This window comes from Colias philodice, chromosome 8 (genome assembly GCF_061535455.1).
Source record: "Colias philodice isolate Cphi_HAF_F1 chromosome 8, ilColPhil1 Martin Lab GWU primary, whole genome shotgun sequence".
Taxonomy (NCBI): Eukaryota; Metazoa; Arthropoda; class Insecta; order Lepidoptera; family Pieridae; genus Colias; species Colias philodice.
The window spans coordinates 5,840,980-5,859,223 of NC_143093.1; the positions used below are offsets into that span (position 1 = coordinate 5,840,980).

Here is an 18,244-nt window from a genome sequence, read left to right on the forward strand (position 1 = left end):
AGAATTGAATTGATTTTAAATCATTGCTAATAATTTGCATGCGCTTTAAATACCGTATCAGAGCTTATAAAAATGTTTCCAATTCTATTTGTATTGAGGAATTTTTGAATGGCTATATTATAATCTTATGTTTATTGCAGATCGCGGTCGATATCCCGGGGTCGCTTGCGTCGATCCCCCTGGTCACCTCGACGAAGACGTTCTCGTGACAGATCATTGTCTTTATCTCGGTGAGTTTTGCCTTCATAACTTCGTGAGCGTGATGACGGGGTCCGTGACCACGCTCGCTACATAGTGTGACAAACAAAAAAACTTAAAAAAAATTATTAATAAAGCAAAATCAAGCTTATTTTTTTTTGTATTCATTAAAAGAGACCATAATATAATATATATTTATTTTAATTTTATAAGTTACAATTTTTTACGAAAAGGACGTGGTCTCCAGAATTAAATGCGGATTTCGCGGTGACCAACTGGTATATTTTTATTAACCGACTTCAAAAAAAGGAGGAGGTTATCAATTCGGCCGGTATATACAGGGTGTAATCGTTAAGTGTGCACAGGCGATTATTCCGTTAGTATTGCAGATATCAAAAAACTTTAAACTGATATCGAAAGTACTTAACCTACTGAGTAAAATGGCCATAATACATTTTTTAAAAAATAACGAGAAATATCTAAAAAATTAACTTTAAACCCTCCCATACATTTAGTATGAGATATGAATATCCCATGTACATTTAATATGAAAGATTTTAGCTTTTTCTTTCTTTTTTGGTTTTCTGCTATAATTACTTGGAAAATTTGAAGGGAATTTCATTTAGAAACTGTAAATAGAGCTCCTCATTGTATAACACAATGAGGACGTCACTTCGAAAATCTGCTATGAATACAAAATGTATGGGAAATAAATTGTATGGGAGCGTTTAATGTAACATTTTTGGATATTTCTCTTTTTATTTTTAAAAATTTTATACGGCCATTTTACTCAGTAGGTTAAGTACTTTCGATATCAGTTTAAAGTTTTTTGATATCTGTAATAGTTACGGAATAATCGCCTGTGCACACTTAAGAGGCCCCTTCCCAGTGGCACTATCGTCAACGCGAGCGTGATCGAAAAGCTTGTTGTTTCATCCAGCGCAATGTCAGATAAAGAGGTAATGCGAAAAGACAGAGAAAGAGCGCTTAGAAACTTAGAAACTTACGCCGCGGCCGGTCACTCGCACTCGATTCATTCATGAAAATGATCCGTCGATCGTGAGTAAACAGTAAAACGAGACTCAATAGATGTCTATTGTTCTATGAGTCGCTGTTTCATGTTTGGGCTCTTTGGACCGGTTGTTTGGGCGCTTAGTGGATATCGTACCGCGCGCTATATGATATAGTTATTTAGCTATCTATATTTTCGTAGGTACATTACTCTGAAATGCTGGAGCTTATCAACATAATTTGTTGTTATTTATTTTTAGCACTGGAGGTACTTACCGTACGTGAGCTATTTTTACAACACGGAAAATATTCATACCATACATTACCTTTTTCGTATGCAAGTAGCAGTTATTATGCAAGTAGGTACCTATCTCATGAACGAACAAAGAAATTCAGACAGATTTTCGAAAAATATTTGTAATAAAAAACTGCGTAGGTAGGTACCCCACAAAGAGTCTGCCACTTCGCTGTAAATTCACTCAAGTTTCACTTGGCTTAGCTTTTTATATATAATAATAATAATAATAAAGCTCATTTATTCCGTGAAAAAATCAAAATTTACATTTCAAATGTTTTGTTAGTTGTTAGTTTAACTTAATCTATTTTAGTATCTAATGTTAGTTTTATTTTTCTTATTTCCACGGACCCATCATACATCTACTCTCATAGTGTAAGCAGAATACGGTTAGAAAACAAAGGAGAAGAGATACAAATCGGACGAGGAGTTAGACAAGGCGACCCCTTATCACCAAAGCTGTTCATCGCAGTATTGGAGGATGTCTTCCAGAGTATTGACTGGAAAAACAAAGGGCTGTGGATTTCAGGCCGATATCTTAGTCATCTAAGATTTGCAGATGACATAGTTCTATTTGCCAACTCAGCCAACGAACTAGAACAAATGTTACAACTGTTATCGAACTCCAGCCAGGAAGTAGGCCTACATATGAACCTTCAAAAAACTAAAATAATGACCAATTCTCGAACTAAACTAATACAAATATCCGGTAATCAAATAGAATATGTTAACAACTACATATATCTAGGAAAGCTAGTATCATTTAACGAAAACTGTAATGAAGAAGAAGTTGATAGAAGAATTAATGGGACGTGGAAGAAATTTTGGGCTCAAAAAGAAATTTTAAAAGGAGACTACCACATAGGATTGAAGAGAATAGTGATGGATACCTGTATTTTACCTAGTTTGACATACGGGAGCCAGACATGGACATATACAAAGAAAATTAAAAACAAAATTACCACATGCCAACGTTCAATGGAACGAAGTATATTAAAAATAAAAAAAATACAGAAGATTAGAAGCAAAGACATAAGAAATAAAACTAAACTAACAGATGCTCTCCGCCAAGCTCTACATCTCAAATGGCAATGGGCGGGTCACATATCGAGATATACAGATAACAGATGGACATTACTGACAACTAAATGGGCAGGACCAACAGGAAAAAGGAAAAAAGGTAAACCAAGAAAGCGATGGGCTGATGATTTAATAGAAACGGTGGGCAAAAACTGGATGAAAATTTCACAGGATAGGATTACATGGAAGAGGAGAGAGGAGGCTTTTACCCAATAAGCTTTTTATATATACGGCATGAAAAGAAAATAATAGAAACCTAATTAGTCCGTCAGTTAGATAATTTTATTTTTCTTTTGTATATAAACCAATATACATGTGACGTCACAATTTTGTACGATTTGTACAAAATAGCAATTTTATATATACCTACACGAACAATTTTAAAAACGAAAAGGACTAAAATTTACGAAAAAACCTAATATGAACCTTTATAAGATCAACCTTGCAACGGTGTAATAATAATCTGCTCTAACGTGTAGGTAGGTTTGTGATATTCACAAAACTCATGAAATGTACTCAATAATACTTATACCTATATAGGTAGTTTGATCTAACGTAATAAAGTAATAGTGCAATCTTCGGTCGTTTTCTGTATATATATATACCTACCTTCCTAATACTGTAACAATATGATGTTATACGGCATGAAAAGAAAATAATAGAAACCTAAGTAGTCCGTCAGTTAGATATTTTTTTTTCTTTTGTATATAAACCAATATAGTTACATGTTTATATTGTAAAAAAACTAAGATAGATTTTATGTAAATTAATTTCGTGCATCCTGTTTGCAACAATCTAAAATAGAAAATTACCTGCGTGAGTACTTAGAGTAGGTTCCTTCGAGCCGAGAGACGTAAACGCTTTTTATTACCTTTACGGTAATTTGGCTGAGTGTTATCTGTAAAAATCAGTAGATAAGTAGGTATTTTAGGTAACATCGATCTATTGTTGTTTGAAAAATGTGTCTGTGATCTGTCCCACACACATACAATACGATACAGATAGAAGGCAAGCTAATAGGTACATAACTATCTAATGTATGTTACTGTGTAAGTAGTTGGTATATTTATATTTAGCTATGTCCCTACTTGGGTCTTGTATAATTATGTGAAAAAATCGACTTACCCATTTTTCAAAACGATGTTTCGTTTTTCACAATACAAGTCTATAATCTATATACGTATATATTATACTAACAGTCTGTCCCGGTCCCGGCTTCGCCCGTGGTACATATTTACGTTTTCACCACATAAGAACCATCCTCGTACTTCAAGGAATATAATAAAAAAAGAATTATCGAGATCGGTTCAGCTGTTCACACGTGATGCCGTGACAACGCGACACGGGTTTCATTTTTATATATGTAATACAAGCTGCTCCGCGCCGTTTCACCCCCGTGGCTTCACTCCTGTGGGTCGTAGCGTGATGATGCCTATAACCTTCCTCGATAAATGGGCTATCTAACACCGAAATAATTTTTCAAATCGGACCAGTAGTTCCCGAGATTAGCGCGTTCAAACAAACAAACAAACTCTTCAGCTTTATAATATTAGTATAGATAAAAATGAAACCCGTTTTGCGTTGTCACGGCATCACGCGTGAACGGGTGGACCAATTTCGATAATTCTTTTTTTATTATATTCTTTGAAGTACGAGGATGGTTCTTATGTAGAGAAAACGTAAATATGTTGTATGCCACGGGCGAAGCCGGGGCGGACCGCTAGTAGGTAATAAGTTAACTCGCCGTCTATTTCCTTATCACAAGAAAATCGGTGTCCGTATTCACTAGTGCCAGGTTCGTTTCAGAATATAAATCAATTGAGTATTTGAATAAAAAAAAATTATTGATTTTTTTTATGTATTTTGAAACTTTATTATTAATAATATTGATATTTAATGCAAATAACTTCAAAAAATTTTTTTTCCGTTAATTATAAGCAATTAAAAATTGATGAAATTTAAATTAGAATCACGTGACTACAAACGCGCCATGACTGGTCACCATAGATTGTGACGTCATAATGTTATAGCTATTAACTGCAGTACATATCGTTTACGGCTATTACACGTGACTAGACAATAATATTGAAAATTTATTGCTAAGATACGATTTGTTTGTTGGTTCCGAATTAGTTAGTTAGTTACGAAAATAATATTCTTGATGTTGATATTATTCCATTGAAAAGTTACATTTGGGGTTGCATTTTTTAGAGGACGCAATTTTATTTTTTTAATGTGTAGGGGGGTTCAGTGTGAAGCTATCACCAAGTTTGTGGGGTCGCCACCCTTGTCCTACGGCCGCCATCTTGAAAATAGCGGTTGATATGGTTTTTACGTGGTTTTTACGATATATCTCTTTAACTATTTATTTGATAAAAAAAATTGTTAACATTGTTTGTTGCAAATTAAATTCTCTACAACTTTGGTCCAGTAACTTTTTGTCGTAGAACTATAAATAAAAAAGTTATAAGCGAAAATGTTCAGAAATTAGAGATATTTATATTTTTCAATAAAACTTTTTTTTATCATTTTACGAAGAAATGATATCAGACCATTATTGTAGATTGTTTTTTGAGGAACAACTTTTATATACAACATTTTTTCATTAAGTAAATAGCTAAGATTTTACAGCGCTCCGAAGTGACTACTATTTTTCAGTACTCTTAACTATACAGTATACATATATTATGTGTGTACTAATAATAATTTGTCATCAGTAATTGTTTTTAATATTTTTAATAATTAATAATTAATTTTGCAATATTATTAATAATTAATTATTGACTGAACTGACTTGAAGTCTGGAAGCGCGGTTTTATACGTCGAAAAGCAGGGCTGAAATGTTCTGCAGTGTGCTTCCATTGTTCTGGAGTCTGGGAAAAGAGCCAATAGCCATTATATGTATAGTTAGGAGTAGATAAAAATAGTACTCACTTCAGAGCGCTGTAAAACCTTAGCTGTTGACGTAATGAAAAAATGTTGTATATAAAAGTTGTTCCTCGAAAAACAATCTACAAGAATGGTCTGATATCATTTCTTCGTAAAATGATAAAAAAAAAAGTTTTATTGAAAAATATAAAAAGCTCTAATTTCTGAACGTTTTGGCTTATAACTTTTTTATTTATAGTTCTACGACAAAAAGTTACTGGACAAAAGTTGTAGAAAATTTAAATTGCAACAAATAATGCTAACAATTTTTTTTTTCAGATAAATAGTTTAAGAGATATATCGTAAAAACCATTTCAACCGCTATTTTCAAGATGGCGGCCGTGGGACAAGGGTGGCAACCCCACAAACTTGGTTTTAGCTACTCACTGACCCCCCCTACACATCAAAAACATAAAATTGCGTCCTCTAAAAAATGCAAGGTTATAGGCCTAAAAATGTAACATTTCAATGGAGTAATACAATTTATGATCACCGATTTTTGTCAGGAGTTGCCTTTGTAGTATTCGTACATAATGGTACAAAACGATAACTTTTGAGGTTCGCCATTTTTAATATAAATTTAAATAATATAATTAACAATTAATATCTTAATATATATAAATCTCGTGTCACAATGTTTGTCCTCAATGGACTCCTAAACCACTTAACCGATTATAATAAAATTCGCACACCATGTGCAGTTCGATCCAACTTGAGAGATAGGATAGTTTAAACATGTAGGTACCACGGGCGAAGCCGGGGCGGACCGCTAGTAATTAATATGTAATTTAATAATGACAACAAAATTAAATAGATCAAAACACTGTATTTATTATTATTATTAACACGCTTTTATTAGCTTCACCTGTATCTGTATGTTTGTATGTAACCGACTCCTTTCGAAGTTTCGACTCGATTTTGACCCACTTAAAACCGACGGATTTTGTTCAAATTTTGAACACTTATCAAGGTCCGATGACAATACAATAATATCATAAATTTATCCTTTTATCCTGATAAGGATCGCCAGGATCAGCTTAAAACATATGTTTGTAAGTAACCAATTCTCCTTTCGATTCGATTTAAACCCACTATAAACCGACGGATTTAATTTAAATTTGTATACTTATAAAAACCCGGTAACAATACAATAATTTCATGAATTTATCTTATTATCCTGTTTAGTTTTTCAAACTATATTTATTTTTCTATCAACTGCAATGAGTGAAAACTAACATTATGACGTCACACGCGCTCGGGTGACGCTTCGGGAGTTGTCGGCGTGTCTTCGGTACTGGATTCAAAGACTAATTTTTATTTTGAAATAACTTTTGAATTATTGCAAAAAAAATAAAAATAAAAACAGTTTTGTTATAAAACTAATATATAATCTTTCCATTTATCACAAAAAAAAATTTCATTCAAATACTCAATTATCCTTTCGAAAGCAAAATCATTGTCCGGTGTGCAAAATAAAATCGTTCGTACCTAGTAAGTAAAACAGAATTCACTAAAAATAACACGCAACCACATGAGTAGAAAGACGGAACAGAGACTAAGCTTCTTAAGAACGTGCAAAATTGTTACCTATTTTGGTAGGGTTGTCACAATAGGTTAAGACAAATTAAACAAAACTACCTACTACAACCCAACCTGGGTGGGTTGGGTTGTAGTAGGTAGGTATGTACACACTTACAATACATACATACATACTTACAAATGCTAAACTTGTAATAATAATGAAAGGTAAAAACACACCGTGTACAATTCTCTTCTTATTAAAAAAGGACCTAATAAAATAAACGCAAGTAGGTACTTACTTGAAAAAGTAATAATCAAAATATTTACTCACCTATTGTACTCCTTGGGATTGTTGAAGTATGATATATTTTAGTTTTTCTACTATTATTCATACACACAGTACAATCAACAACCATTTTTGACAATGAAATATTACGTTTTATATTAAAATATTCAAACTTGCAAGTTGCAACTAATAAAACAAACAACGTGCGTCGTATCAACCCTGAGTCTGTCCTCTGCCTGTGCAAGCGCAAACCGGTTTTTTCCAGAATCGCTGCGTACGCGACAAGCGGCCAGAGTCACACACACATGCCCCGCGTGCTTGTAGTAGTGCAATCGATTCTCGCGTTTGTTTGAAGCTTAGTCTCTGTTCCGTCTTTCTACTCATGTGACGCAACTGCACAATTTACGTACCTATGCACATTCAACAAACTCAATACCTACTAACAATTCCCGAAGAACGAGCCGAACGCCTTTCAACTCCTGCGTCTCACCCTGCACGGCTCGTCCCCCGCATACTTCTTACCGCTACGCAACAAGCAGTTGAGAGCGCGATAACATTGAATGATAAATAGTGTGCGGAAATTTTATAAAACTTGTTTCAAGAAAAACGTGATTATTAGTAAGCCTTACAAGTTTGTTAAAAAAATGTTTGACATTTAGAATCTCCATTACATTTGCAAGGTTTAAAACCAAATAATTTTTTTACTGGTACAATTAATAAGTACAATAAAAACGCCTGAAATTCAGATAAAATTCGTGCAAAAAGCAGATTTTTGGCGGCTTATACTGCATCTGTTTTTCCAAATTTTGAGTTCGCGTTTTATTATAAACCTAGGTATAGTTTAGAGGATACCATTTAGTGAAAAAAATTCAAAGAAAGATCCTAAACAACGCCATAATCACGTAAGAGCGTTTGTATGGAGAGATGGACGGGTTGGCCGCTCTTAACGATTACACCCTGTATATTTAGGCTCGTTTGATTCGTGTCGAAAAATACACCAAAATATGTATAAATTGTACAATATAGATGGAACGCCCAATTAAGAATGGAGCTATATTTTTTAGGTACAATCAATGACCAACCATGATATAAAGTGTAATATAAACATAAATAGCGCTAATAGTTTCGAAACAAAGATTTATTAAGGAAAAGCCATAGATGACGTAATATGTATATGATTCATTGCAGTACACCATCCCCGCGGCGCCGCATCCGCTCGCCGATCCGCTACCGCTCCGCGCTGCGGTCGCCGGGCGGGCGCTCCCCGCTGCGCTCGGTGGTGCGCACGCCGCTCCGCTCGCCGCTGCGCTCCCCACTGCGCTCCCCGCTCCGCTCGCCGCTGCGTTCCCCCCCGCGAGCGTTGCCGCCTCACTCGCCGCTGCGCTCCCCGCTACGTGGCCCGCTGCGCTCGCCGCCGAGGACTATGTCGCCGCACAGGTGAGACGCAATGTCCAGAAGCTTAGCTACAATGTGGATACTAATGTCATCTTGCGCATATACAATCAGCGCATCAACTCGTACCTGCCTATAGCCTGATCAAAAAGATTGAATAGTATTTGTGTAAACTACTTTGGTGTCTTTATTCTGATACTGAAAGTGAGTAACACTTTGATTTTGTGATCCATTTTTAGCACTGAAAGGTATATAATTCGAATCTGTTCTGTTGACTCCTGAAGTCCCTGAAAAATGTCTGATTGCAAATATTAATTTCAATAAAATGTTTGCAGATTTGCCGGAGTGTACGACGAACTATTGTCGCCGCCGCGTCGTAGTGTAGAGCCGTCGTTCGGAGCCAGGTACGATAGTAACAGTTTACATTGTGTCCGCACGCGTAAGCCTGCCGCTATGAAAACGATTCTTGAGTTTCACGTTATCGGATTGAACCTGCGTTTACAATACCAGTGCTCCCATACGTATACATGCGAACGGTACGATTCAATGGTTTTAACATTTCCTTCGAGTATTCTAAGCGAATTGATTCTGTTGTATGTACTTGTAAATATTTTATTGTACTTTTATCTCGTATATAAATATCGAGGAAGGGTGAGTATGGTAGATTGTGCGCCGGTTAACGTTCCTGTTCGTCAAAACGACGTGGTTACTGCGAAGCTGTCTAGTATACTACATGAGAAGTTGTACATCTATAGTAATCAAGATTTTTAAAATAAGTTGTTGTTTTTGTATATTTTATTGTGTTATGTACAATATTCATAATAATACATTTCAAACTTATTTAACTGTGATATTTTTGTTTGATATTGTAGTAAATTTATTCTAGTCATGTAAAAAAAGGCCAAATTATAAGGAAAAATTAGAATAATACTCTTTTAAAAAATATAAAAATAGCGAAAGTTAAGTGTCTCTTGTCTAAGCAGCGGATATGATAATTAAGATCCTTACATGATTATGTTGGTCGTTGTTGCAAAAAATGCCGAGAGAAATGCACTGTAATGGACTGCCATGCATCTAGATGGTTATGATGATAATATTCACTCGGCAGCTTCGATCAGGTCGAAAACTTCCACAGAATACTCCTCATCCCAAAATGAAATTTTTAATACGTTATATTTATGTATAAAAGTCACTCAAAAATAAAATAAACGTCATTGTATCGCTATGTAGTCTGTACACATAAGGATGTCATTTTTGGGATTTTTTTTAAATTTCAATCCTTTTACAAACATTTTAGGATTAACAGGAGACTATTTACATAATATTTGTTTTGGAGAATAGGTGGAACACTTTTTTTTGTTTTTATAATCTGTAAAAAAGCTATATAATGTAGATTGTAGAGTATGAATTCGAGACTCTATTGCTTTATAATTTGGCTACTTGTTATTCTATGTTATATCAAATAAGATGTCTATATTTAAACTTGAATGTTATGATAGTTTAAAAATGTGTAATAATTTGATATTTATTTTTATTATTATTTTTAATTCATCAGTATTTATGGCCCTTGATTCGTTTTATATACTTACGAAGCTAAGGACGAGTTCTCAAATCTGATATGCGGTTTCAGGAAGTTTTATGTTTTATGTACATAATTTTGTTTCTTAAAAAATAAGCAAGTAAAAAACACGGAAAAAATATTCACCAAAAAGTTGCAAATAAACTCGGCGTTGAGCACTTTTTCTGTAATGGGTATAAAATCTTAAACTCGCGTCAGGACACGTGACCTGATCGAAAAAGCGTAAGACGGATACAATTCCAAAATATCAAACATGCAAAATATCAAACATATTTAAACGTTGAGTTTAAATATCAAGTTTTCACTTCTGCCGGCACTCCCGGAGTGCAACCCGTCTTTTTTTTTTTTGCTTGTGCACGTGTTTTGAGAACGCGTCCTCAAATAACATTCATGATGAGACTAATGTATCCAATAAGGCTGTGGACTTTGTATCTTCAATAATTATTTGTATCACGGTGCATTTACACCAAACGAACAGAGAACTAGACCAAGAGCATTATTTCGTTATCTTTCAGTGTGAATGAAATCTCGTATTCCGTATTATTCATTATTAGACCATTGCATAGAATCTTGTCAACGCACTAAGAACAACGCAAGATTGCTCTACGTCCGTTTACAATAAAAGAATTTGACATAGTGGGGTGAGAATGAGCATTCGCTCGTTTGATGTAAATGCACCCTCAAGGTACAATGTTAATGTCGCGGGCTTCAAACCATAGGGGCGTATCAACAAAATCCCTACTTTTCAGGAGACGAAAAAAACTTAAAAACTCAACATGTAGCTATGAAAATACTTCTGTATATGTATATGTGAAATGCTTAATTTATTTGTAACTTTTTCTAAGTTCTCAATAATGCACATACGTCTATTTGGTTTGATATAGTAAGACAAATCTTTTCTTATTTTTTCTCAAAAAACGCTTTGAAAGAATGGACGTGTAATACAAAATCTTATTATTCAATGTGGTAGGAAAAAAACATAAGCATTTTCTACCAGTATCGTGAAATGGTACATTGGTATAACTTTTCATGCGACTAAATCCACTATTTCCTATTTTTTCTGAGGTTATACGTCCATTTGGCTTGGCAAAAAAGAAAAAATACTATATTCCAGGACAGATGTATGAATTTATTTAAGGTTAGTTTCAAAGTATGAGAAGTAAAAGAAGTATACTCAAAAAAGTTCAAAAAGCTTTATTTAAAAAAAAACTTCAAAATATAACAATTTATACAATTTTAAAGTGTATCAAGAAAACTTTTACTGAACAAAACAGAGCTTACTGAACAGTCTTATTTTCTATTTAAATTTTTTCTTCTTATAAAATTCTTATGTCTATGACCTAGGTTTTCAAAACAGCACAATTTTTGATATCTAATTTTATAGTTTAGTTTACCTATCTACATATTATAATTTTCTTAGAAAACATTTAGTTAATTATAAGTATATCAGCGACATGCTTTAGTAATACCAACTACACAAATAGCTATGAAATATAATATAAAAATAATTAACTATGTATTTAAGAGATCAACAACTTGGTTGCCAATTTTTTTCTAGTCTTCTTTCCCTGTCTCTTTTTGGTAACGTAAAATGTATTAAAACTTATTATAACAGAGAAAAACAATTAATGTACCTATTTCACTCTAATCCTGAGCTTTATAATGGTAAAAACTTAAAAAACTATACTTTGTTACTATCAAATACACATCAGTTCTTTTTTCCTGACCGGCGTCTCAAGTATGAGGCTAATGAGGCTCAGACAGTTACAATTCGTCATCATCATTTTGAGGCAGGAGGCTTCATCTTTTCCAACGGTCTTGAATTCACCGGCAGATTCTGGTAAGTAATAAAAGTGATGATTTTTTGGTATCGTTCCATCCTTACACATCCATCAGATCTGAATGTTTTACTCTTTTTCGCAAAATTTTTTCAGGATAAAGCTTTGCCAGACAAGTATTATGTCCCGATCTTTTTGATCTCTCCTTTAATTTTACCTCTTTGAATAATTCTTCCCAGTATTCTCATTTGAAAATCAATGAATTTGAAAAATCTTTGATCAATTGTAACCATCTCACATGAGCCCAGTGCAAAGGAGTTCCATCCGTGGCTTTGATTTTGTTTGGAAAAATATTATTGCCAATTGCTTTGAAATCCAAAAAATCTGTATGTTCCATAACCTGAACATTGTATGGTTTATCTTTACGGGCTAGCCGTATTACATTTTGCCAGTCATCAGGGGTATAGATTTTAGCATATTTAGACGCTCGTTCTATTGTTGAATGCATGTTGTCACACTCTATATTTCATGGATATGGATTTTTTTAGGAATACATAGAAATCGTAATCTTGCACCCACCCTCACCAATTTGCTGTGCCAATGGATCCAGTAGATCTATTGCGTATGAAGTGATCATTAAATATTTTTCTAGGGAAGATGATCATCGGGGGTATGTGAGCGCCAAGGGCATTTCCTGCTAGGGCTAATAGTTACCAATGTTCTCCTCTCTGCGGTAGTCATAGCACTCACTTGTTTCTGTCCTCGTCGTACAATGACGCGGTCTGGATTTTGAACAGCTGTGATTCCAGATTCGTCCATGTTCCATATGTCTTTCCATTGCAACTGGTATTTGTCAACAACCGTGGATTTTGAAAAAAAAAAAAGATGCACATTGTTCTATTAAAACTTGTAGCTAGAGCGATACTTGTTAATTTAGACAATCTTAGATAAAGAACAGGATGACGTTTCATAAATTATCGAAACCAAACCTCTCCAGCCATTTGATTCTTTGTCCAAACGGAAATGACGGAATGTTTTAATTACATTCCACAGCCAACTTAACTTAAACTTGCTTAACTTTGTATTGGAGATTTAACCCCATCAAGTATGATGTATTAAGTTTTTCGGTAACAGTTTTAGATCTATTGAAATCAATTGTAGCTGCAAGAAACGACGAAGATTTAGGACGGTTACTAGAACCGTTGGACTTCATCACACGCGACACTGTCATGCGTGCAAAGCAAAAAGGATGTCTTCTTCTTTAACATCATTTTTATAACTTTCCCTATTTGTTTATCATTTTTCATGAAGATTTTCATTTTTCTTTTGGGGAACACACTGAATCTCAATATTGTTGGCCCGAGCCTATGTATAATGAAGGGATTGCAAGCTTTTCGTCTGGCGGTCTCCACGGATTGTGGTTTTTTTAAGGAAAGATTGTTTCTGCATTACATTGCATTGCATCCACATTCTTTCTAATCTTCTCCAATACTTTTTCTCCCGTTTCCTGTTCGTCCTTGGAGGACACCATAACCGAATGCAAAGCCCTTGTTCCGGGGAGCGTATTGCCAAACTGTATACTGACCCAGACGCCCATAGTCTGTACTGAACTACGTCGCGCTCATTGAAAATTGGAGCAAAGTATATACGAGCTCAGACCAATCTGAGTAGGTATGCACTTTGCTCGCTTGTATGTAAAGCAAACTGTGACATGCGAATATCTGTAACTACCTATACAATGTGTTTAATAATTTCCCGTATATTTTTGTTATGTTGTTGTGTGTGGTTGTTATACCTATCCGTGAAACTGAACAACTTTCCCTAAAACATACCTATTGTGAATTATTTTGGGTTATAACGAAAGAAAACCCGTTGTACGAGTAAGTATTTTGAAAAATTTGAACTGTAAAAATTTGAACTGTAACAATTATAGGTACAGGCTGTTAAAAAAATGTAAGTGTTTCCAATGACAGTTTTTATTAATTTTTCATAAGAAAGATGTACTGACTGACACAATAAATTGTACCTATTTGTAATCGATGTTCACTGAAAATAATAAAGGGTTCCTTCAATCAACAACAAACAAATAAATTAATGAATCAAGAACAGAAAAATGTCATAATTACTATTTTTGTTTTTTGCCTGTATTGTAACATCGAATTTTGGCTTTTACTACATTTCTTACTAAAGGGGTCACAGATATTGAAAAATAAAGTGTCTTTAATACATAAATTTGTGTAATCATGTATAATCATAATTAAAGTAAATGTAATCATTAATCAACTACAACTACCACATTAACCATCAATCTTTTCAATGTTTCTTTGCATTCGGCTGATTTTTATTAATATTTTCTGATAAATTATGTTTTCGTTTTTTAGTTACGTCTCTGCCACTCTGTATACGTCCTTTTCCTTTAGTTATTCCTCCTTGCAATAGAAGTTGGCTGAACACCAATTTTTTTTGATCTACAATATTTAACTCTTTGTGCAAAGAAGTTTTTGGCTTGTTCCGAGGTTTCAATATCACTTAAAACTTTGTTTAATTTTCTAAGTGACATTAAGTTGCTGGGAGATGAGTCAGTTTGTAGTATATCAGCCAAGCGATCACATTGTTGTTTCACTGTATTTATTTCCTTTCTTATCTTTCTCTCATTTTCTTGAGAATTTTCTACTGGTATAATAACGATATCAGACGAATTCATTAGTGTGGGTTGGACTGAAGAGCTGGCTAAAACCTCCTCGAAAGAATTGTTACCACTGCTTAAGTCGACGCTAGAATAGAAGTCCCCTGATGGTGTTTCATTTCTTAACGCCAGTTCTGCAAAGCTTTTCCTATCTTGCGATGTTATACGTGGTGATGTTTTGAAAATACGTTTACAGTATCTTCCACTGGAGCTTTCAGGGCATTCACAACATGCAATGTCTACAGATACCGTGTACGATTGTTTAGGGTCCTTTTCCGATTGCACTTTGTATTCGTAGTGTGCAAAATCTAAAAGACGTAACTTGTGGTAGTTCTCAAAACTTTCCGTCATAAACTTTACCAGTGCGCAACTGTTGAAAACCTTCGACCTTTGCAACACTACATCCTTGAATATTCGAATAGAGGCTTCCACATAATTGTTTGTTTTGTTACCTCTAGTCATCAAGTCATTTCTGTAACACAGGCACCATTCTTTTCGTCTGGCCCATATATTGGTAAAATATTCAGTCAGCATAGTATTTGCTTTAACAATATGGTTCGATAACAATTTAGCAAAGTTTTCGGACGCCGATTCTTCACTTTCAGCATAAAGTACATCTTGAAAAGCTTTCATCACAACTTTTCTATTTTCTTTTGCAACTTTATGTTCAGAAAGCCATAGCCATCGCCAAACTGCTTGACAGATATGGAAGTGACAGAGTAATAAATTCGCTTGAGGGAAAACACATTTTAGAGCATTACGTTCCGCTTCGCTGTCGTCGGTCATTATAAAAGGTGGTTGAAATTTTCTTGCTGAATCGTTTTCTAAAGCTTCTTTAACAGACATAAAGGCAAGAGTATAATTGGCTTCTGTATCAGCGGTGTGTAAAACACAACCAATGGGAACTGCACCAATTTTTAGAGATGCAAATATGAATGTCACTCGCGTTGATACCTGGTCACAGGAACTGCTGGAATCTATGTACACCATTTCATCGGAAAATCCTTTTAAAAATAATCTCTTCATAATTGGAGTTATTATGACGATCACCATAGGATCTTCTTTAATCAGTACATGAATTCCTTTATCAGTAAAGGAAGCCAATTGGTTTTTCAAGACGGTAATAACATCGCGATCTGAACGTCCACCTAAATTTGTTTTACGCCATTTATCGTATAAATATCTAATATGACGATATGTAGGATTTTTTTGAGCATAAGCGACAGTTTGACTACCTTCAGAATTTAACACGATCATCTCATGATAGTGCTTCGCAATGGTGGGGGTCATACCTTGCTCGAAGTATTCATGGAACTGTCTTTCCACGGCTGGATCGCATCGTAAATACTTGTAAGCAGACGCAACGTGGATTTTATGCGAATGGTTAAAACAAATGTCAATAATAGTGTTTAATCCTTGTTTCAAAAAGGCGTCGTTTTTAATTGTATTTCTGTTAGTTTTCTTAAATAGGAAGTTTACTGAAGCTTTGCATTGAAAATTTCTTGATTTACCATGTTTTTTATTGAATGATGAATGCTGACAACCATACTGTTTACGGAATTCATATCGCTTCACAGTAGGAGTTCGCTTGACAATCCAATTTGTGTTCGAAAACTTGGAGAATTGTTGAACAAAACGCTTGCACTGTTCGCGCGGCGAATCGTTCTGCAGTGATGGCAGTTTGCACTGAATTTTTGCGTTAAATGTCTCATTATTCACATAATTGCTTTGTAAAATCGTAAATTCTATACACTGCTTCGCTAAGAATGTTTTTAATTTCACATGTTTGAACACTCGATTGGCAAGTAATTGTTTTATTTGTGAAAGAATAACCTTGACACGTGCGTAATTGCTAATTTGGTCACGAACACTGACAAAAAGGCGTCAAGGTCGCAAGCGGCGCAAGTTTTAGAAGACAAGGCAGGCATGATAGCGCGCCGCGCGGGAATAAAAGAGATAAGATATGTCTGCACTCGCATGCATTTTGCTCTAAATTATCGATGCCATATTACATACTACACCAGACGCCGAAAAGTATGGACGTCTGGACTCGTATGTATTTTGCTCAAGTATTTTAAAGCAAAATGTATTTCGATTCAGACACGCTCTGAATAGGTATACAGTTTGCTCTTCAACTATAAAGGCAAACTGCGATCGAACTCAGAGCAACCCCGGTCTGGGTCAGTATACAGTTTGGCAATACGCTTCCGGGGAGCCCCTCAGCAACTCCTCTCGAAGCAACGGCCGCGTAACTTGTCGTTTTGGCGACAGTCATGTTGCTCTCTAACAACGAGCTCAGCCTTACCAATCTCACCTCACTCTCTTTCATAATTCCGCTCATCTCTTCCATCTTTTTCGTCATTTCTTTCATACTGTCTTTCATGCTTTCATGTAATTGTTATTTTCTTCCACCAGTGCTTGGTCAAGTATCGTCGAATTTGCGTGGGACGGCTGGGGTGATGTAAAGGGTCCCTCCCCTGCCCTCCGCCGCTCCCAGTCCTAGCACTGGTGAACTTTATATCTTGTTCTTTAATTATCTGGTAGAGCCTGTCTAACGCTGCGATGACTCCCTCTTTTCTTTCTACTTTGAAATTTCGGGAGTCTCTTATGTGACTTTTCGCTTTTAATAGACAGGCTCTAATCAAAAATATGGATGTTGGAGGTGGGCTTCCCTCCTTGTCTTCGGCTTGTCTCTTACTTATGACTACTTTCTTTTTAAAAACTTGAGGCTCTCGGGTGCGGGGTGAATCAATAGTGTTCAGAGCCTCTAGTTTATCAATGCTTTTTGGCATTGCGGATGCCTCAGCTTTTGTTCGGGCCCTGCTCAGGTCACTTGGCAACGTGGGACTTGTACGTTTTTGGGGTGTGTGGAACATCGTCGTCAATTATGTTAAAGAATTAAAAAACACCTAATGTAAACAGTTTCTCCACTATTGGATATTTTTATATGTCATACTCATACACTTGTACCAGACTTTCGTAAATACAAATTGGTTAAATGTGGCCTTTGTTAATCTTTCATTGGGGTTTTCGTACAAAAAGTTTAAGACAGCTTCATCCCAGTGGTGTTCGAAAGACTTGTTTACAGACTTATCCAACGGTTGTAGTTCGTGTGTGGTGTTAGAGGGGATGCAATATAAAACTATATCATTTTTCTCAGCTTCATCAAGTGCTTCTATTGATAGGTGACATTTAACACCATCGAAGATCAGCAAACATTTTCCAACAATCTTGAATTTTGCTAGGTGCTTAATGAATTTGACAAACAAGTCTGACGTCATGCTCCCCTTTGGAGCCATTTTTACTAATGTTCCATTTGGGACATTTTTCTTTAAATCAGGTCTTTTCCTTTGTCCTTTGAACAATATCATCGGTGGGATTGCCCTACCGACGGCATTTACACACATCGCTATCGTGACGTTTTCAGCGTGTTCGGGAGCAATGAGGTGAATTCTCTTACTACCCTTTTCAGCTAAATCGGTGTGCTGGT

At 35.2% G+C, this 18,244-nt stretch overlaps 1 protein-coding gene and 1 long non-coding RNA gene across 4 annotated transcripts in view; one reads left to right on the plus strand and one right to left on the minus strand.

Moving 5' to 3' along the window:
* snama (something that sticks like glue) overlaps nucleotides 1–18,244 on the plus strand; it is a 42,052-nt gene that overhangs the window by 5,828 nt on the left and 17,980 nt on the right. For all 3 annotated transcript variants that reach the window (XM_089698253.1, XM_089698255.1, XM_089698254.1), the window contains 3 exons: nucleotides 141–230; nucleotides 8,508–8,756; nucleotides 9,047–9,115. In XM_089698253.1, coding sequence (XP_089554379.1) covers nucleotides 141–230; nucleotides 8,508–8,756; nucleotides 9,047–9,115 — 408 coding nt within the window. The remainder of the gene's footprint in view (nucleotides 1–140; nucleotides 231–8,507; nucleotides 8,757–9,046; nucleotides 9,116–18,244) is intronic.
* On the minus strand, nucleotides 3,419–3,915 carry LOC149486557 (uncharacterized). Its single transcript, XR_016315970.1, has 2 exons — nucleotides 3,710–3,915; nucleotides 3,419–3,482 (listed from the first exon to the last, which is right to left on the minus strand). It is a non-coding gene; the product is annotated as an uncharacterized LOC149486557 (long non-coding RNA).